This window comes from Lingula anatina, chromosome 1, assembly GCF_051362555.1.
Source record: "Lingula anatina isolate TDL-2025a chromosome 1, LinAna3.0, whole genome shotgun sequence".
Taxonomy (NCBI): domain Eukaryota; kingdom Metazoa; phylum Brachiopoda; class Lingulata; order Lingulida; family Lingulidae; genus Lingula; species Lingula anatina.
In genome coordinates this window covers 26190582-26212848 of record NC_141767.1, presented here as the reverse complement: position 1 = coordinate 26212848, position 22267 = coordinate 26190582, and the positions used below count along the sequence as shown (strand labels likewise).

Sequence of the window (22267 nt, the reverse complement as noted above, 5' to 3'; positions counted from 1 at the left end):
ATTTTGATAGGTGGTTATTTTCATCGTCCAATCGAAAATTTTGTTACAAGATACTTGTAACCGAAACTGTTCGTCTCCAAATAAATGCCTCTTTTTGAGATGTATTGTTTAGAGCGAGTTGGGTCGAGAACAGATCAAGACCTAATCAGCCGATATAGGGAAATTCGCTTAAATGCGTTTTGTAATCAAACAGTTGTTGGCAGGTGTACCCCGAGCTGTACTTCAGGAGCAATAATACGAGTGTTTACTTCTTGTCATGGTCCATGCAGCTAATGTAAGGAGAAACATTGCATGAATGATGAAGCGCAAACTCGTGTGGCTGCCTTGATTCCAATCTAACATTCTAAGTTAAAATAGTAACACTGTAAAAGTCTTTGCTGTTGTGCAAATCTAAATATTAGCTACATGTACGTGTTTGCTGCGACAAGCAGTTTTATGGTAAAGTAATGCCAAACGTGTAATAACAAGTACATTTTTATAATGACTAACTTATTATTTTTTTTTTAATTTGGTTTTCTGATTTCTAGATAAAAAATGCTCTCTACATCCTGCATCATCATAAGTATTTTGCTCCCAGTATTGTTTTCTGGAATTGCCTGGCTGTTGATCAGAAAAGAAGCACTCAGTTGGTTGCCCTGGATACACAGACAAGATTGTTGGTTTGACATTGAAATTGGAGAGCCAGTGTGCAGATGGTTGTGCAGTTATGGCTATTACAGTAGCCCAGGGATGGAGCAGTGTCAGAAGTGGCTGACCTGTGAAGAGATTTTGCAGAAGTTTGATTTCCTTAAACCCATAGGGCATGGAGCTGTTAAAGGGGTTAGATAAAATAACAACTTTATAAAGTTTGTAAAATAATGATATGAAAGGCAAAACATAAGTGTTGTTGGTGTTCAAATCTTTCATAATGGAAACATTAAGAACTATGTTTATTTTCTTAAGTTAAGATTTTATTCTGTAAGATTTTTCAATTTCATTATTTTTGGCAGGCATTTTTAGTGACAATGCCAGGTATTCCCCATTGGCTATATTCACATTACAGTGGTATCGCTAATGCACTGATTTTGCTTTGATCATTGCAGGTTTTCTTGGTGATGTACCAGGATCAAAAGTATGCTTTCAACTACCTTGACAGTGGATATGTTGAAGATTTTACACATGGAAAGGAATTAGTCAGAGATCTACAACCAAGTCAGTATGTTGTGCAACTCATAGGAATTTGTGAGAATATTTATGTAACAACATATCACAAATTAGGCACAGCAAAGAATTTTGAAAATATTTTAAAAGAAGAAAACTTTGAGAAGTACAACAATATTGCCACAAGATTTAGACTGTGTATCAGGTATGCTGAGATTACTGCCTTTCTCCATAGCAGCCCTTCGGGAGTGAGAGTTATGTGTGATACAAATGATCTGAACAAAACACTTGATCAATTCCTTCTTACTGATGACCTAAACATTGTTGTCAATGATTTAGACGCTTTGCCCCAGGTGGACAAAGAAAATGGGAAACTGGTGAAATGTGGCCACCGGGAGTTATTTGGGGAATTTGTTGCTCCTGAGCAGTTGTGGCCATTTGAAGATAGAAACTTTACGGATTCTGAGATGCCAGGTTATGATGAAAAAACTGACATCTGGAAAATGCCAGACGTGTGCGATTTCTTTCTTGGTACTTCTAAAGAAGCAGAGGCTGTAAAATTCCATTTGTTTAGTATCCATAAAAAATGTAAAAGAGAAGAGCCACAACTTCGACCAAGTGCAGCTGATGTCCTCAGTGAATACAACAGAGTGTGGAAGGAGTTGGAAATTGATGAAAAACAGTTACCGACAATTCATGCATAGGTCACCACAGAGTAATTACTTTGAACTGGTTATTATTGCTTGATATGATAAGAAGGTAGCTATTTTGAGAACTTATATGAAGGCAGAGACTGCAGGTGCCTGTGTTATATCACGAATGGTAATACATTCTTGGTAGTATATATTCAACTTCAAAAATTTCACCGCTGGAAGTGTAATTGTTTTCAGTAGGAAGATGACCTGAAAAATACTTACAAAATTTTATACGTATGTTTTTGTTTATTTCTTATACTTTTTAGTTCATTTTATACAACAAATCTGTTTGTACTGTAGACACGTATAAAAAAAAAAAAAATTCTACATATTTTGCTAATAAAATATAAGAAAGTTAAAATACTCATCATAACAACATTATGGTAAAAAAGAAAAATTTGTTCACCATCTAAAGGTGGATCTTAAACAGTGGACGGGGTTATCACTAAATAGTATATAATATTCTAATACACCATAGTAGTATAATATAATGGTCAAAAGCATTATTGCTGTGACAGAGACTTGCAATACTGGCTACATTCCAAATAATAATCGCATCTAACCATTAAAAGATTTACATTCATGTGCTTGCATTTTTAATGAAACTACAGCTGTATTTTGTATGTAAAACAGTAGCATAAAATGACTAGAGACTAAGCAAGGTGCACTACATCACGTAGGTTTGTTACCACGAATTATACATATTGACTCCATGAAGTAAGGTCACAAATCCATTTATGCACGTCTTATAAAATCTGGGAGGAATGACATCTTTCTACATCAAAAACTGACTGCTGACAACATATTGTAATTCTTTAAAATTCTACTAATTCTTTGCAGTTTTTTTTTTTTTTTTTTGCTAATCCGGGAAGATTTTTGTGCTGAAATGCCTCAATTAGGAAGGTTCACCATGACCTACCCCTGGTTTCTGAAAGATAAATATGAATTTATAGTTAAATAACGTATATTTCATGTTACTGAAGTACTGTTGAGAACAGAACTGATTAAATCAGAAATTTAAGAACTCTGAAGAGTGCATTACACTTATTAAATAAAAGATTTACAAAATCCTCTTTTATCCATGTCCGAGTTGTTTACTGCCTGAAGTATACTGCCTGTTGTTGCATAACATTTTAATGTGTAATTTCATAATTTAATCAACTTCTACTCCTTGCTGGACTACAAGATTTCAACTTAAAAACATGCGATCGTCCCATTTGCTTGGAGTCCTCAACAGTTTTCTGGTACTTCCATCATTCTATCTACTTTCATTTTAAAATACTAAATATTTTAAGACCAGTTTTTCAATTGATGGTTTAAACCAAGTTAAAGACTAAGCATTTCTTTCAAGTTTATTTTGTATACATGTGCAATTTTTGAGCTGTTAGATGTGATTTCGTGAAAAAAGAATTTATTGTAATGCTATATAAAAGTACATGTACAGGGTATCTACAAAACAAATGGGAAGATTTAAGATGGTAAAAAGCATATACTTGTATATCATAAGTTTCATACCGCTTCATCAAGAGAAGAAAATGTGAACTCTTGCTTTTCCTTTGGAGACCCTGGAGCTTTACTGGTAGCTGCTGATTGTAAATAGGCCTCCAGGTTTCTCAGCACATGCCTTGGATTAGTTTTGGCTATATGTTCCAAATCTACAGTAAATCATTGCAGTTAACATGGTAAAAGACATCCACTAGATCATCATGATAAAAAAGGTAATTCACAGCCATTTCTCTAATACTCAAGATATTAATATTCAATTGCTTATGAGTAAGAAATATGTGAGAAATTTTTATAAGAGAACTGTGTACATTGATTAAATTGTTCATCCAAATGCAAAAATACTTCTAAGGTGACGTTATTGCCAAATTTTTAAACTTCCATACTGTACTGCAAGATGCTTTCAAGAAAAATATGTTCTACAAATAGGGTTATTTAAAATAAGTCTCTTATAAGCCACGTTTGACCAATGTTCCATTTCGATCTCACCGTTCAAAACTGGTCCTGAGTTGATGATGGTCATTTGTTGGTGTTTCCACTTTTGGTATAACATTAAGTAAAGCCCAACATACAGATCATTCACCACTGCAACCACCTGTCTGCGTTTGTTACACTCTCTGAGAAAGATGTGAATAAGAACATTAAGAGATATAATTATACCTCAAGTAGAATTCTAGGCCTTTTTAGTGCATGTTAATTTCAAACATCATATATCACATAAGATTTTTACATAAACTTGTACACATCAAAAATATCTTGCTGTGCATTTATTTTTCTTATAACTGGTAAAACATTTTAGTATCTTCAATAATTTGTTTGTTTTACATTTTAGATATTTTTATTGATTCAAAATACACCATCAATTCCTTCATACCTTGGTGAAAAATCACTATATTGTAACAAATAGTATAGAGCACATTCTCTCCCGCACTATTGAGAATAGGGCTCAGTGAAAAAAAAATTGGAATTTCCTCTCACTGCAACATATTTTTCATAGTGAATTCAGGGCTATGCTCTATTTTTTTTATTATGGGCCATGCCACTTCACACTTACTTATTAATGCAGTCTTCTCTAAGTGCCTGGAGAGTTATTCTGGTAAGATTTATACCCATCAAACAAAAGGGGAAATTCTAGAAATTAACGTAGCAACTAATTAATCAAAATACTACTGCCATATACCAACAATGGTCAATTTCATGTAAGAAGATTTAGACCTCAGAGATGATAGTGTCATTAAGTATTGTGCTTTGCAGAGCATATTAAGTAAATGAATTAGATAATTGCTTTTTTGCTGAATTGCTAATTTAAATGCCATGAAGATAAAAACTAGAGGATCAGATATTGTACCACCAGCTGGAGCAAGCGCATTCGTATAGACCCCCACATACACAAAATAAGGGACACAGCCACCAGTTTTGTGCTTAACAAGCTGTAAAAATGCAATCAACAAGAATTTTTAAACTATTGCAAAAAATATATATGGTACAATCAAATTTAAGTTCTTTGTAAGATAGGTCAAGGGTCAATTTCAAGGTCACAGTAAATTGCCAGTATATGACTTCCTATTCAAGTTCAAGAGTAACTATGCAGGCCCGTAGCCAGCAATTTCAAAGGGGGGGTTCTTTTTCTGAAAAAGTGGACCTTTTACCATATAATCCCCATGTACCTAGGTCAAATTTTACCCAGAGTGGACCTTTTTCCAGCAAAAAGGGGGGTTCTTTCGAACCCCCCGAACCCCCCCTGGCTACGGACCTGCTATGGACCTATCTCTGTCAAGTTTGAAGTTAAAAGAGAAAGAAATTAGCAGAGTTCACTTCATGATAAAAAGTAGGTCAAAGGTCAATTTCAAGGTCACACTTAGATTGCCAGTATAGGACTTCCTATTCAAGTTCAATAGTAACTATGGACCTATCTCTGCCAGTTTTGGAGATAAAAGGGAAGCAAAATTTGCAAAGTTCAGTTCATGGTGAAAAGTAGGTCAAAGGTCAATTTCAAGGTCACAGTAAGATTGCCAGTATATGACTTCCTATTCAACTTCAATAGTAACTATGGACCTATCTATGCCAGTTTTGGAGATATAAGGGACTAAATGTTATAATTTTGGAGTTACCATAATGTGCCTTAAATTTCGTACAGAAAAAATTAATTAAAATAAAGAAAATGTCATTTTGGTCAAAATTCTTGAAATAGGAGGTGCTCTGAAGTTTCAGAAGTTCAAATTTGATGAAATAATGTCATTTTTGAACACAAGTTGTCTGCTTTGCCAAGCCTTATGTTTTATTTTTCCAGAGTTCAAAATTTATTATCCATTACCGTACTGCACATTTTGCTTTTACCACCAATATGTACTTTTTGATACAGCGTAACTCGAAAACCGTATGGAATACAAAAAAACCGAGGCCACTTCCAGTGTTGGGCTTTACATGCTCTACAAAATGCAAAAAAGAATGGGTCTCTAGCATTAACGGTTCCCGAATTAGAGACAGTTTTCAGTTTCGGTATCTTATGGCCGCTACTTCCGTGAAAATGCACCGATTGACCCCAAATTCATGGAGATGAAAGATGACCTGAAGGGTAACACTTTCCAATAATATTATTGGTTAAGTCTGTGTAGTGTCTGAATAACAGGGAAAAAAAATTTTTTTTCGTAAAAAAATTCATTTTTTTGAAAATTTTGACCCATTTGACCTTGAAGTAAAGGTCAAAGGTCAAATCCAAGGGTATATTTGAAATCTACACATATGACTTTTGGAAAGCCGTCTATAGAAATTTTTCCCATAACTCCTTCCGTAGGGTAGATAATTAGCATTTAATTTTGCCATATTTAGACAAGGGTGCATTGTAATGAATGCCACACCCAGACCCCAATACCGACAAAGCCCAAATTTTACGTGGAACGAGTTGAGATTATAGGTGACCTAAATCCATGAGATGGGTACGGGGGCCCTTACCGTCTAGGAGGAGAAGCGGTAACGGTAGCCGTCCGGCGGAGCCGGCGGAACGATCCGGACGGGACCGAAACCATGTGTACCGCCAGCGCTAACGCTGGTGGTACAATAAGTGTATTCATCTGTTAGGAAGGATGTTTGACTTTGAACAAGGTTTTTCATTTCTAATGAAATTGTTTTCTTTCATCTTTGGAAAACGGCACTAAGCAAGGGACTAATATATCATACTATACCTGACTTTCATGTAATGAAAGTTTATAAATGTCTCTGGCTAGAGATAATAGTTTTGGATCTTTTACAAAATACAATATGTGAAGAAGACCTAGGAAACCAACACTCCTAAGGTCTGTTGCTGGGTCAGTGCCTGAAAGTACAAGGTTATCCAAAAATTAAGTGAGTTTAGGCATGCGCAACAGTCTGGTGAAGACAATTCTTAAATTTTTAAGTCTTTCATTACTTTTGCACTTGTTTAAGCAGAACCAAATGGTAAAATCATAGAGCTTGATCTCACCTTGAAACCCAATTTGATCCCAGTGGTCACCATATCTTTTACAATCAAATTTTGACCCAGTAATCTGCTTAAACATTGTCTGCAGTGTTCTCACATGGACACTTTCATCATTGTCAAACTGGCCTTAAGAAAATAACCATGGTATGAATTGCCAAACACACATTTGAATATGCTTCACACTTAAAATTTTTAACATTTTTCTACTGTGATACTATAGACTCAAAGAGAAATTCTTAAGAGCAGAAATACCAAAATACCAGCTTAACTCTGATTTTTACAGTACAGTATATACATATCTATTAAGTAAAAATGACTTAGCAAATGCCCTCAAACACAACAGATATCAACTATTAACTGGACAGCAAAGCTGACAAATATACAGACACCAACAGAAAACAAGGCAACAAAACTGACAAATGTTTAGATATTACGCAGGAAAGAGTGCACCAAATAATGTTTTGGCCAATTTTGATGCACTGTTACATATTGCTGTAAAACAGCATTATCACTCTTACCCTCTCACATCATATACTACAGGTAACATGGAGAATGAGAAACTAGCAAGTGATTCAGTTTCATGGTATAAAAAGGCCAATATAAATGCTTATGTGTGAAAAAGAAAATATCAAAATAATAATAATAATAATAATAATAATAACAGAATAATTACCATAAATGTAAATCGATCATGCAGATTTACAAAAGCAACCCTCTTCTTTACCAAACAAAGCTACTCAGTAAATTTAAGGTAAAACAAAAATACGGTCTGGTAGTTATGGAGTGAACATCATGTGTTGGACAGCTACAGCGATGACACAGACAGACAGACCAATCAAAATATATACAGATACTTACAGTGTCTGTATTAAAAAAACTTTATTTAAAAAAAGGGCTTACTTGCTGCTATGCAAAATATCATGTCTCTTTCCTGTAAAAGTTCTCTGTGAAGTTTAGGTGGTCCCAACAGAAAATGCTTAAATGCTGCAAACCCCCTTCTTTCTATGCTGGTTTTAATAAGAGGCTTTAGAAATATAAAAACAAATGAAAATTCAGAGTATAAAAGAAATGAAAAACTTATATATTTTTCCCACCCTGATGACATCTTAATTTTTAAATTCTTCAGCAATTAAATAAGCCAATGAAAACATAAGTTACAATATGGCAAAGTTTCAAATAATCTTTAATAGAAGCAATCATATTTGCAACTTCAGAGAAAATAGAAGTATTTATAATTTGTAATGCATCTGTTTTCTTACCCTGACATCAGATAAGTCCTTTGTCTGATAATATTGCAATGCTTCATTGAATGACAACGGCTGGCTCTGTTTAGAAAAATTGGGAGCACCTACAATATTTTTAAAAACAAGAAATCACAAACTTTTACCTTGGTTGCATTTTCACAAAGGTATTAACTATGTTAGTTGTAATGTGAAAAATGTAAAAGTTGACAGTTTTGTGATTTAGATTATTTCAAGTACCCCAGTATTAAACATACAAAATTACAGACTATCTGACAATTTTTTTCCTTGTTACATTTTTTTATTCTATAAACTGTGATCGGACAGTAAATTACTACACTACATTATCAAAATATAGATACTATACCATCAAATTGCAGAACAGTGTACAACATGCAGTTAAAACATTAAGGTACAAAATCATAATTAATGAAAATGCTGTGGTCATTAGTGCACTACTAAGTGTTTTGTACATCCATAAACTTATAAAAATCAGAAACACTGCACCTTTCAATTCCAGAAAAATATCACTATAAAACCCATGAAACCTCACTAATGATTTGATAATTGCAACTACTATCACAACAATACTGCCAGAAGGGCTCGTCAAATTCTTCACCATTTTTTGCTAGCACCTCTATTTTTAAAAGAAACAACCAGTAATAAGCAAAGCAAACTATTACTTAACTCTTCTAGCTACTACCAAAAGGTGTTCAAAATTAGGTAAAATCAATGCTTTGTCACTAGGTGTAGATACTGTAGGTGTATAAGGATTGATGCAGAGAGTAAAAACACACAGAGAGGGGAACAAGATTAGGATACGCTATACCTTCAGAACCCATAAGTTGCTGGTCAACCCCTTAAAAGAAGAGACATTAGTAGACTATCATTTTAAAAAAGTTTGCAAAAAGTAATATCTATTAGTAACATTATTAATCAGATTAATCCAGTATACAAATTATGATTCAGAAAAGACAGGTGCTAATGTAGGAACAATAGCAAAACAGCTGAAGACACTTTTGTTTCAACAGGCATTCATAACACTTTACACCTAAAATATTATTCAGTAAGACTTACTGAAATAAATTTATCAAAAGTGTGATTTAGATAATTCAGATTAGACAAACTGCAATTATGAATACCTTAATGCAATGAAAGTTGTACTAATTGAGGCCAAAAATTTTCAAAGCTTACTATTTCATTATAACAACACCTTTCTTTGGAAACTACAGTCAAGTTGTATTCAAGTGGAGAATGCTACTGTTTTATGACATGATTAAATATTATAAATATGTAACATCTGTACCACTGGCCCACTGCTTTACTAAAAGGACATATCCATATTCTAAGTACTATATGTATAATCCAAATGTATAACAAATAATTGATTATCACAGAATGGTTTGGCCCTATTAGGCGAAATGGTTTGATTTTGTTCATAATTAAATAATTTGCTTTCCTTTAAATGGACAATCATAAAAAATTACATGAAGACAATTTTAAAATTCTTCACATCAATTATGATTGCAGCATACCTGGAGTGACAGTTTCTACCTCGTCCCACTCTGCTATGGCAGCAGCCAGGTCCGAGTTCTCTTCAGATTCACCTGAAATGTCAAACCAATACATTATAGAAGAAAATGTTTTTCAACAAAGAAGACTTCAACAGAAATTCAGACATTTTGAAGTATTAAGCAAACAAGACATCAATTTAAAATAAAATAATAAAACATGCTAAAAAGGATAGTTAATCAGTAATTAGTTCTGACAGTTAATTTAGTTAATTGATATTAACATAATTCAAATGGTTCATACTTTGACCATCTTCGCAATGAGTTTTCTTCCTCATTTCTATATTAACATCTCCATTTTCATCTACCTGTCCTTCCTAAATAAAGAATGAAAGATAAAATTATGACATCAACAAAAATAAGCAGTGATCTACATATAGATATTTCGTCTTCAAATTTAGTATACATTTGATTTCTTACAATTTATTGATATTTTTGACTAAACCTTACTTCTTACAGTTTTAATGTATCACAAATATTTGATTTCTTACAATTTATTGATTACTTATTACTTATTACATGTGTTATGTATTACAAACACTTTGTTTGGATAAATGTTTACAAAGCTAAAAATGTTATATCATTACATATGCAGTCATACATACCTGGTATTTATCTGCTGGTTCTCCTGCTCCATTTTTCTTCAATAAAAAGAATTGATTTAATATTTTGATGGTAACATAAACAATTTCTTATTTGACAAAAGCTAGTAAAGGAGGAAAAAAAGTGTATTCTTTCTTCAATATTTCACTTGTTTTAAAAAGTCTGAAAGAAATATAAACATGCTCAGTTGTAACTCTTTGAAAATTAAGAAGCCATACATGCCATGATCTCATTCTTCAGAATACAATATTTACTTCTGATTCATGTAAAGCAAAAAGACCTCAATAAAATAAGAAACCTCCAGTTTTACAGAAGGTAGTGTTGTCTAACCTTGTTATTAGCTGACTGTCCCCATTTAGGTGCAGGTAATGTTCTTGCTGCAGATGTTTGTTTCATCTTGAATATAAATTGCACTCAAAGAAGTTTCATGTGCAAGCAATGGATACCATATTTATAAATGGAAGCCGAGCTGAAATAAACAAGAACAAGATGTGTACCAGTACATAAATTTAACTCACATTTCTCACTTTAAACAAAAAAATCCACTAGAGTACTTAAAGCTTTTTTGTGTTTAGTTGCTGTTTTGCTTTGAAAGGATAATATTAAACCGCAACATGTACATCTTTCTTCTTTTAGTTTGGGTAAATTATTCATTTCACATTTCGTCTCTAATAGGTTCTGGATTTTCCGGTAAAAAAAGTGACGTTCAGTGCCATGATTTTACACGTAACAACAAAAGAACAAACACCATGTAACAGAACTTTTACAGCCAGTGACTCGAGAGCCATTACGAGCTTGCAACTCATTTACAATGACTGACACATTTCCAGAGATGCTCGTTTGTTTACCTCGTCCGCCATTGCTGTTTTCCAGAGTGAATGTCCCGCAGCGCACTGCACCAAAATTCTACAAATAATCGAAGAGAAGTACCATTATGATATTAAGCAAAACGAACTCAATCAAATTTCAATGGCTTTAAAAATATTCTGAAAGGACATTTGAATGTACATAAAACACTTTCATATATCAATATAATTTTGAAGTTTGTAAATAAGTGCGGGACCCATCACAATGGCGACGTCCATACTTAAAAAAGCTTTCCCTAATTTACGCTATGTTTGGCGCACGTATTTTAATGTAAATGCGACGAAAGTGGTAAACATAGATGTTTCTAAAAGCTTGCGATCTATAGGTGAGAATATCAAAAACTTAATAGTTTAAGTAAGGGAACGTCTCCTGGACCTAAACTCCATGATCTTTTCCCCCCGGACACTTTAAATAGTCTCGGGCATCCTGTATATGTTTTTGATAATTCGGAAGTTCAATTTGTCTTGGTATCTGGCCTTGCACACTTACCTGCTGTGAAGTGCGTGCAGCATGTTTAGAGTTGTTCCTGTAAATGTAAGGCCGAATGTATAGCAGGTCCGAATAAATTCAGTTTATAAACTGAGGCCCAAGACTTCGAAGAGATGACTTGTTTATAAGGGCTCAATGTAAAATTGCTTTGAAAGTATATGGGAGGGGGGGAAAGATGGTTATGTTACACGTGTCCTTCCAAAATATGTACATTGCAAAGATATGTACGTCTGAGATTTTTTTTTCTAACAAAAAGTTAACTCTGTTCAAGATTATTTTCAAGGGAAATCAAAATAATTATTTAAAGTCCAAATCTCAAATTTGTGAGATACTGTATGGCAACTTAAAAAAAATAATTTTCAGTGTGGGAGCAGCTGCTTACACAACCACACATTTGAGAAGCATAACATAAAAAGAATACTATTGCCACCCCTCATTTTTTTTATTACCCCATTAAAGTTATTTCTTTTATCTAAATACATTTATATTAGATTAGGATCTTTTCAAATAAAACTGCAAAATGTTCTCAAAGTTCGCTGCTTTACATTCTTGTTCATCACCAGATTTGCATATTTTGACATGACATCTCATCATTTGAAACCCTTCTAGCTGGTCAGCGACATGAGAGGAAGTTCTGTACAATATCAACAGTAACGAGTACAAGTAGCTCGTGTTGACATGTTGACTAAAGAACTTTAACATTTTATCTGTCAATGTTATAGAGATACTTGACCCTGCCTAAAGCATTTTACTAACACGATCAGTTTAGGATGAGGCAAACAACGGACAACTGGTGCATCCATATGTGTGTGCGTGCATGCGCAATTATAAACTACATACATTTGATAGACAAGTGATAACTTTTTCATCACAGCATGGGAAGGTAAAATATTAGCATTAATTGCTCTATTTCAATATTTATTAGGAAGTGCAAATTTTACAACATCAGCTAGGCTGCAAAAAGATTTTATCCATGATGAGGATGAATTTAGTGGGAAACAAGATGAAGCTACAGATGCTGACATTCATGATTTGCAGTCAAAAGATGACGGGGGCTTCTCACGAGAAAAACTGATTCGTGCATTTCAAGCACAAGAGCGAAGGGCAGCTAAAATTTTAAGAGAACAAAAGTCTGATAAGGTAGAATATAGCTTGAGTTATTTTTATAAAACACACCATATCCTTTCAAGGCTGTTGTCTGCTCTGTAACTTGGCACTTAAAGCCTCCAAGATACATTTTGAACATCTGTTCCGTGTAGCACAGTCCCTTGTAAGGTTTTAGAGTTTGTTTACAGCTTCTAGGTATTATAGTACTCAGATATTGAAATGAAATGGTAAATAGAAAATAAATGGGCTTCAGGGACAGACAGTTGGCAAGAATATGCTGGATTATTTGTTAGGGTTTAATGTGGATTTTTTTTTTCAAAGCCTTTCAGGCAGATGAGCAATCCATACAAAAAAAAGCGAAGAAAGTGTTACTTATGTGAATATGATGTTAAGCTGGATTACAAGGTATTTTTGTGTGTAATTTTGTAAAATTGTTTTTGGAATGTAAAAAAAAGTTTTGATTATACAATATGTTGTGTTTTATAATTAAATTGCACTAATCTTTTGTTCTTGGTAATATATGAAGACAAAACTTGGGGATTGCTTCAGATACTTGCACTTCTAGATCTTGTTTCTTGTATTTTTGTTACAGAATACTCAACTGCTTAACCAGTTTATTTCTCCCCATACTGGCAGAATATACAGCAGTAAGATTACTGGTTTATGCATACCAATGCAAAAGAGAATAGTGGTCCAAATAAAAAGAGCAAGACGATTTGGTGAGTGCACTTCTGCAAAGAGATAATAAATTGTAGCATGTGTAAAAACATATCCAAGTGGTTATCTAAATTAAGTAATTCAAAATTCTTTTTCAAAATTGGTTCTCATGACACAAGGCTAAATTATTAGTAAATAAAAGTCGTCTTATTTTAGGTTTCATGCCCACACTACACAGAGAAGTGACATATATCGGTGATGCAGTACCATACAAGGATCCATATTTTAAACCCTCTAGCGAAAGCTCAAATTTCACTAAGGAAGAAAGGGATATAGATTTCACTGAAAAACCATAACCAGGACCTGGGCAAGAAAGGAGTTTTTTCACTAAAAACACAATTGGATGAGAATGTGGACTTATGTTGGTGAAAGAAACAACTGAAAACAATTATTATTATAACCAGAATGTAACTTACTCCATAATTTGGAAACATAATTTGTTTATAACGCAAATTTTCTCTAATAATAAATCAGTAGACATATTCTGCTACAGATACCATGCAGCCACGTTCATCATCTTGAAGAGCAACCCCAGGTTCACAACTATGACATTTTATTGCATGTCGAGAGGATATGCTATGTAATGCACTGTGCTTCAGATGTCACTTTTTCAAATATTATCCATTGTAAGGCACCAAAATTTCACTTAATATTACTGGTAACTTTGTTACTTGGTAACGCAGTGTTCACTATGAAAATGACAGTAAAACAAGGCAGCAAAGCTGTCAAATGTACAGACAAAAAGCAGGAAATAACAAAATAGGCTACTGTCAATTCTGATGCAAAAGTACATTATGTTAAACTGCAAATTCAACATCAAATTCTAATTATGCTCAACAGGTAATACCAATGTAAGTAAAATGTGTAACAAACATAAAGCTTCAGGCCCATGGGAGTTCAAGTTCACCCTTTGAAAATGTAAAAGTTCCAGAAAAAGAAGTCAATTAGACTGCTTTTCCAACTCAGGCTGCATTTTAGTCCTGTATTTCTTTTTTGAAAGTTTGGCAATCATAAGTAACATGGTTTTCCCATAATGGTCATCATGGCAGCAGCACCCAAAATTGTGTTTTCTTCTATTCTGATGCAATATTACATAATGGTTACCAGCATAATGACAATCAATTTTTAATAATAAAATATACGTATCATGGATTTTCATAAAATGTGACAAGCATGGGTCTTCAAGCCTGTGGAACTTCAAAGTCACACCTTGAAAATGTCAATATGTGAAAAATTAAAATTTCACAAAAAAACTGTTTAACTGGCAGATTGCATTGCCTACTGAAGCTATATTTTAATCCCATGTTTCTTTCCTGTAAGTTTGAGAACAGTAAGTGACATGGTTTTTCTTAAATGGTCATCATGGGAGCAGTGCCCAAAATAGGATTTTTTCAAATTTTGATGCAATATTACATAATGTTTAACAGCATAATGACCATCAATTTTTAATAATAAAATATTAGTATCATGGATATTCAGAAAATGTGACTAGCAAAGGTCTTCAGGCCCATGGAACGTCAAAGTCACAACTTGAAAATGCCAAAATGTAAACAAGACAGCACTGTTCTGAAATGTTTTTTTTCCATTTTTAACATTTTTTAACATAAAACAAAATGAACAGTTTACTGCCATTTTTATATGATCAACTAAGAAAATTGATGAGATGGGAAAAATATCAATAGAGCAGTGTTAAATGTCCAATTTCTTCCATTCTGAGATTCTGAACATAGTGAATGATTGAATCTGACAAACTGCAATGATATGAAATTATTTCCATTTTTGAAACTTTATTACACAATACACGATAACAAATTAACCATCATTTTTACAAAATCAACTAACAATGTTGTAAAGATGCAGGAAATGTCAAACAAACACTTTTAATATCTTATTAATTAAATAATGAAACTGTTAACATGCCTAAGAATTGAATCTGAGAAAATGTGAAAAAACAACATAACTTCTAAAATAATGGCCCGATTATGCTGGTCTTTTAACTCAACCTGTGTTTTAGAAAGATTGACCACTCCTGTGAGTTAATGACAATTGGCCTATCTGTTTTTATGTACAGACACAGATGTGTCTGTACGTATTGCCATCACCTGCGTCTGTCGTCGCCGTCGTTGCCGTCGCCGATGCCGATGCCGGCGCCGTGCACTTTCCTTGTTAACACGATAAGTGGAGGGCAGTTTTACTTTTTGGCTTTATATTTACAGAGCTGATGAATATTCATAAAACACAGGTCAAGTTCGAAAATCAGCATGATCGGGCCATTATTGTAGAAGTTATGCTGTTTTTTCACTTTTCAGCATATATGCAACCCTGTTAACACATTTTAAGGAAAATCGATAGGCCTGTTGTCATGAAACTTACAGGAGTAATCAATCTTACTAAAACACAGGTCAAGTTCGAAAATCGGCATGATCGGGCCACTATTTTAGTAGTTATGCTGTTTTTTCACTTTTTAGCATATATGCAACACTGTAAACACAATATAAGAAAAACAGATAGACCAATTGTCATTAAACTCACAGGAGTGGTCAATCTTACTAAAATGCAGGTTGAGTTTGAAAATTAGTATAATCGGGCCATTGTTTTAGAAGTCATGCTGTTTTTTCACATTTCCTCAAATTCAATTCTTAGGCATGTTAACAGTCTTATTATTTAATTAATAAGACACATAAAAGTGTTTGTTTGACATTTCCTGCATCTTTACAACATTGTTAGTTGATTATGTAGAAATGATGGTAAACTTGTTATCGTGTATTGTGTAATAAAGTGTCAAAAATGGAAATAAACTCATATCAGTCAGATTCAATCATTTACTATGTTCAGAATGTCAGAATGGAGGAAATTGGACATTTGACACAGTTCTATTGATATTTGTCCCATCTCATCAATTTTCTTAGTTGATCATATAAAAATGGCAGTAAACTGTTTATTTCATCTTATATTAAAAAAGTGTTAAAAATGGAAATAAACCCATTTCAGCACAGTGCTGTCTAGTTTGTCACTTGATTTTAGAGAGATTTTGATAGATATCATGTAGTCAGATTAGGTACAACTCTGTTAAAGAACTTGTGAATCACTAATTGTATGAAAATAATCAAAATTGGGGTTTGAATAATGCTTCAATAATTGTCTTAATCATTTTGACTTGAGCCTATTTTATCTGTGAATATCAGATTTTAATATTTTTAATAACATTTTATCAGTGTATTTCAGATATGCTTTATGAAAAAGTGTTAAATTGACAGGAGTATTTTTATAATAAGTCAGTTTTAGAAATCAAATTGATTCTATACTAGTGAAAATGTAAAATTCCAGAGTATATTTTTAACCAGTGTTTTCTGTAATGTATCATACAGTGTGACTGTGTTTGTTCTCACCCTATGGGGAGGCAGAGCCTTCAAACTAACTATTCCTTGCACTTGCTTTACTAAATGTTTGAAGTTGGTTTGTAGTCTAAAATCTGAGCCTATAAAGACTTAGCTGGCTAAGTTGCACTTCACGGTTGTAAGAATCTTACAGATAGCCTAGGTCAGAAATAACTGATAAGTTGCAATGACTCACTGTAAAAAAGGTTGGTAGATTGCATGAATCTATTTGTGGTCTAAATTTTGTCTTTTATGCATATGTTTAATGAGAATAGCATCCAAAGGTTAAGGTTGGGCTTTCACTACACCAATCCCCTATTCCCCTTTTTATGTACAGACACAGATGTGTCTGTACATATTGCCATCACCTGCGTCTGTCGTCGCCGTCGTCGCCGATGGTGATGCCGATGCCGATGCCGATGCCATGCACTTTCCTTGTAAACACGATAAGTGGAACACAGTTTTATTTTTTGCTTTTATATTTACAGAGCTGATGAATATTCATAAAACGCAGGTCAAGTTCGAAAATCAGCATGATCGGGCCAAATTATAGTAGAAGTTATACTGTTTTTTCACTTTTCAGCATATTTGCAACGCTGTAAACACATTAAAAGGAAAACCATTAGGCCAATTGTCATTAAACTCACAGGAGTGGTCAATCTTACTAAAACGCAGGTTGAGTTCGAAAATAAGCATAATCAGGCCATTATTTTAGAAGTTATGCTGTTTTTTCACATTTCCTCAGATTCAATTCTTAGGCATGTAAACAGTTTCATAATTGAACTAATAAGATACGTAAAAGTGTTTGTTTGGCATTTCATGCATCTTTACCACATTATTAGTTGATTATGTAAAAATGATGGTAAACTTGTTATCGTGTATTGTGTAATAAAGTTTCAAAAATGGAAATAAACCCATATCATTGCAGTTTGTCAGATTCAATCATTCACTATGTTCAGAATCTCAGAATGGAAGAAATTGGACATTTAACACTGCTCTGTTGATATTTTTTCCATCTCATCAATTTTCTTAGTTGATCATATAAAAACGGCAGAAAACTGTTAATTTTGTTTTATGTTAAAAATTGTTAAAAATGAAAAAAAAAAAACATTTCAGAACAGTGCTGTCTCATTTACATTTTGGCATTTTCAAGATGTGACTTTGAAGTTCCATGGGCCTGAAGACCTTTGCTAGGCACATTTTCTGAATATCCATAATACTAATATTTTATTATTAAAATTGGTGGTCATTATGCTGTTAAACATTATGTAATATTGCATCAAAATTTGAAAAAAAAAATTATTTTGGGCACTGCTCCCATGATGACCATTTAAGAAAAACCATGCCAATTACTGTTCTCAAACTTACAGGAAAGAAACATGGGACTAAAATACAGCTTCAGTAGGAAATACAGTCTGTTTGGTAATTCTTACTGCCAGTTAAACAGTTTTTTGTGAAATTTTAATTTTTCACATATTGGCATTTTCAAGGTGTGACTTTGAAGTTCCACGGGCTTGAAGACCCATGCTAGTCACATTTTCTGAAAATCCATGATACGTATATTTTATTATTAAAAATTGACGGTCATTATGCTGTTAACCATTTTGTAATATGGCATCAGAATAGAAGAAAACACAATTTTGGGTGCTGCTGCCATGATGACCATTATGGGAAAACCATGTTACTTATGATTGCCAAACTTTCAAAAAAGAAATACAGGACTAAAATTCAGCCTGAGTTGGAAAAGCAGTCGAATTGACTTCTTTTTCTTGAAATTATACATTTTCAAAGTGTAAACTTGTCACATATTTTAATTACATTGGTATTACCTATTGAGGATAATTAAAATTTGATGTTGAATTTGCAGTTTAACATAATGTATTTTTGCATCAGAATTGACAGTAGCCTATTTTGTGCATAGTTATTTCCTGTTTTTTGTCTGTACATTTGACAGCTTTGCTGCCTTGTTTCACTTACAAAATGGCAAATATAAAAATAGGTGCAAGAAAAGTTCTGATTTAATCAAAACTAGAGTATTGTTCGCTCATTAACCAAGTTATCAATTTTGCCTCATTTTTTCCAGTCTTTTTACTTTCTTTTCACTTTCCTTTGATTTACAGTTTGATTGTCTTGGCAAGTCTTTTACTTGCAGGGGTGGATGTTCTACCTGAACGTAACACTATCGATTTTACTTTTACTTGCTGGGGTGGATGTTCTACCTGAACGTAACACTATCGATTTTATTACCAATCAATATGGTGATCTGTTACTTGATTTTTTGATTAACACTAGCTGCTGCATTGTTAATGGGCGCGATACTTGTGCATCTAAAAATGACTTTACATCTGTGTCAGCCCGTGGTCATGCTGTGGTTGATTATTGCATTACAACACATGAGAACCTACCTATGATTCAAAATTTTACTGTGCAAAGGGTTAATGAATTATGTAATGCTTTAGACCTAAGACCGGTCTGTTCCTTACCCGACCATTCTCTGCTCTCCTGGGAATTCGACCTCTCACCTTGGAATGCAGTTGACAGCTCTCACCATTCACATGTGCCAACGGAAGTTCATTACAAGTTTAATGTGGATACAGTGCCAAGCGACTTCATGAATTCTAATGGAATTTCTCTTAAAATTAATGCTTTGTTACAAAATATTCCCACGATGGATCTCACTCAATCAAATATTGATAATGTTTATAATTTAAATCTGTGTTACTGAGTGAAATGAAAACCAAACTTCCTTATAGATCTGTGGGCGGTGGAAGCACCCGGGCAAAGAAGTATTTTAGACCTAATAAAGAATGGTGGAACGATGAGCTTCAAATAATGTGGGAAAATGTCAGGGATTCGGAGCGGCTTTGGTCATCAGTGAAATCAAATAGTAGTATCTCTTTACAATTAAAAAATGATTATGTAAGCAAACGGCGTGATTTTGACCATGCTAAACAACGAGCTAAACGCCAGTTTTGGCGTAAATCGCAAGAAGAACTCTTACAAAAACAAACCAGTGATCCACGGAACTTCTGGAGAGATATTGGTCGCATCGGAATTCAGAAGGATAGAAAAAGTACCATTCCCATGGAAGTAGTGAGAGATGATGGAACTGTCTCCACGGATATCACTGAGGTTTTATTGAAATGGCAAAATGACTATGCAGGTGTGTCAGATAAAAATTGTGATAGTTTTGATAAATTTTTCTTAGCCCAGGTTAATGAGAAACTTTATAGTTATAGACAGGGTAAACTTGATACACCAGATTTGAGTGCCAGTCTTAACACTGATATTACGTTTAAAGAAGTTGAGCTTGCAGTTAATGGTGCTAAGTGTGGTAAAAGCCCCGGGCTTGATGACCTGCCTTCGAAGGTCTTAAAAAACAATTGCAACTATTATATTTTTGTACAACCTGTTTAAGTACTGTTTTGCTAATTCTGTGGTCCCTAGTGATTGGCTTAGGTCTGTCATTAGTCCCATACCGAAAGGTAGTGGTGCTAATTCATGCAACCCACTAGAATATAGAGGAATAACATTATCATCTAGCATATATAAGATATACACATCTATTCTGAATAGGAGATTATCGACGTGGGCAGAAGATAATGAAATAATAGTTGACGAGCAAAATGGTTTTAGACAAGACCGTGGGTGTTTAGATCACATGTATGTAATGTCCAGTATAATAGAAAATAGTTTAAAGCAAAAGCCGAGCATATATGCCTGTTACATCGATGCAAGAAAAACATTCGACAGAATTAATAGGTCTCTTTTATGGTATAAATTATTTAAACTAGGAATATGTGGAAATTTTATGAATTCCCTCCAGGCTTTATATGATAACCCAAAGTGCTGTGTTAGGGTAAATAACTATACAACAGGTTTCTTTGATATTGAAACTGGAGTAAAACAAGGGTGCCTGTTGTCACCTTTACTTTTTGACATTTACATTAATGATATGGTACATGATCTGAAAGCTCTGGGTAAAGGCATTAATGTAAACGATGAGCTGATTTGCTCGCTTCTTTATGCAGATGACGTTGTGCTTTTGGCCAAGAATGAGGAAGATTTACAGTCAATGCTTAATGTGGTGCACAAGTGGTGTTATAAATGGCAGTTGACTCTGAATGTGGACAAGACCCAGATAGTTCATTTTAGGTCCCCTAAAATACCTAGAACAAATTATGTTTTTAAATGTGGCAATTTTACAGTAAACATTGTTGAAAAATATAAATACTTGGGTATGTGGTATTTTGAACACTTTGATGTGAATAAGACTGTATCATGTATAGCTAAGTCTGCAAGCAGAGCTTTAGGTCTTCTAATTGCAAAATGCAAGGCTTGTGGGGGCATGCCCTATGCATGCTTTACGAAATTATACGATGCACTTGTAGCTCCTGTGTTAGAATATGGTTCTGCTATATGGGGACTCCAGGAATTTAGTCAGATTAATGCTGTTTTCAATAGAGCTTGTAGGTATTTTTTGGGCGTGGGTAGGTACGCGCCAGCCGCTGCCACCCGTGCTGAAATGGGATGGATTTTGCCTTTTGAAAAGCAGTTAATTAATGTGACAAATTTCTGGTGTAGATTAGCTAATATGGATTGTAATAGGTTGACTAAAAAGGTGTTTTTATGGAGTTTACGTGTATCAAACAATGGAAAGAAAAATTGGATAACTAGGGTTAAAGGTAAATTTAGTGATCTAGGAGTAAGCCACCTATACGTAACTGATAATGATATATCGAAGGCTAGTACACTTAATTGTGTTAGGGAGAGTGTAGCTTTTGAATGTCACTCCGATTGGTTGGCGAAGCTATGGGATGATACCCCACGTAGAAATGGAGGTGGAAATAAGCTGAGGCTATTCAGACTGTTTAAGCAAGACTTGGTAGTTAGTGAATACATTAAGAAACCAACTTTATCGCTCAAGCACCGGCGGGCATTGGCTAAGCTGAGATGTGGGGTGGCCCCACTCAGAATAGAAACTGGACGGTATGACAACTTCCAGTGCTGGAGAGAACGTGTGTACTCTGTGAATCAGGTTGTGTTGAGGATGAGATTCACTTTTTAATTAATTGTCCATTTTTTAATGATTATCGTACTGATTTAATTAGAACTGCTAAATGTTTTAAGCCGGATTTTGATTTATTGGATGAACTAAGCAAATTTCTTTTCCTGATTGATGATCCAAAAATGATTTTTAGCACTGCCAAAGCCTGTAGCCTTTCCTTAGGATTAAGAAGAAATTTTATGTATTTAAACTGTAATTAGTTCTTTTAGTCTCTCATAGTTCTCTGTATAGAACTGCCTGATGACTGTTTTAATTTTTATTGTTTTTTAATTGTATCTATGGGTGAGACTTTAATAAAATAAATTGAATTGAATTGAATTGGTGTCAGTAGCCCATTTATGTATATTCTACTCATCAACTGTGGACCAATCATTCTTAAAAAATTGTAGTTGTAAGACAATATCGCAAAGTTGACTTTGTATAGTTGGCTAT

General features: G+C 33.9%; 3 protein-coding genes across 11 annotated transcripts; 2 read left to right on the top strand and 1 right to left on the bottom strand.

The window, feature by feature from the left end:
* The first annotated feature begins 63 nt into the window (after window positions 1-63).
* Window positions 64-2406, top strand: LOC106159752 (protein O-mannose kinase-like). 4 transcript variants are annotated; one of them, XM_087000733.1, is made up of 3 exons: window positions 64-274; window positions 578-819; window positions 1083-2406. In XM_087000733.1, the coding sequence occupies exons 2-3, from the start codon at window positions 730-732 to the stop codon at window positions 1842-1844; spliced, it is 852 nt and encodes a 283-aa protein (XP_086856859.1). In that variant the 5' UTR covers window positions 64-274; window positions 578-729; the 3' UTR covers window positions 1845-2406. The 4 variants fall into 4 exon arrangements, with proteins under 4 accessions (XP_086856859.1, XP_013391606.3, XP_086856858.1 ...); XM_013536152.3 differs by having other exon boundaries at window positions 65-274; window positions 528-819; XM_087000732.1 differs by having other exon boundaries at window positions 96-203.
* On the bottom strand, window positions 2077-11671 carry LOC106164522 (ELMO domain-containing protein 3-like). Of its 6 annotated transcripts, XM_087000725.1 has the most exons (15): window positions 11567-11671; window positions 11059-11116; window positions 10541-10679; window positions 10213-10248; window positions 9852-9924; window positions 9572-9643; window positions 8866-8895; window positions 8055-8143; window positions 7696-7819; window positions 6799-6921; window positions 6521-6651; window positions 4393-4469; window positions 3828-3955; window positions 3351-3490; window positions 2077-2763 (listed from the first exon to the last, which is right to left on the bottom strand). In XM_087000725.1, the coding sequence occupies exons 3-15, from the start codon at window positions 10604-10606 to the stop codon at window positions 2731-2733; spliced, it is 1122 nt and encodes a 373-aa protein (XP_086856851.1). In that variant the 5' UTR covers window positions 10607-10679; window positions 11059-11116; window positions 11567-11671; the 3' UTR covers window positions 2077-2730. The 6 variants fall into 6 exon arrangements, with proteins under 6 accessions (XP_086856851.1, XP_086856856.1, XP_086856852.1 ...); XM_087000730.1 differs by lacking the exon at window positions 8866-8895 and having other exon boundaries at window positions 11567-11669; XM_087000726.1 differs by lacking the exons at window positions 11059-11116; window positions 11567-11671 and adding an exon at window positions 11031-11054.
* On the top strand, window positions 11232-13891 carry LOC106164520 (uncharacterized). Its single transcript, XM_013542462.3, has 5 exons — window positions 11232-11402; window positions 12492-12706; window positions 12995-13078; window positions 13266-13392; window positions 13547-13891. The coding sequence occupies exons 1-5, from the start codon at window positions 11282-11284 to the stop codon at window positions 13684-13686; spliced, it is 687 nt and encodes a 228-aa protein (XP_013397916.3). The 5' UTR covers window positions 11232-11281; the 3' UTR covers window positions 13687-13891.
* Window positions 13892-22267: the final 8376 nt, after the last annotated feature.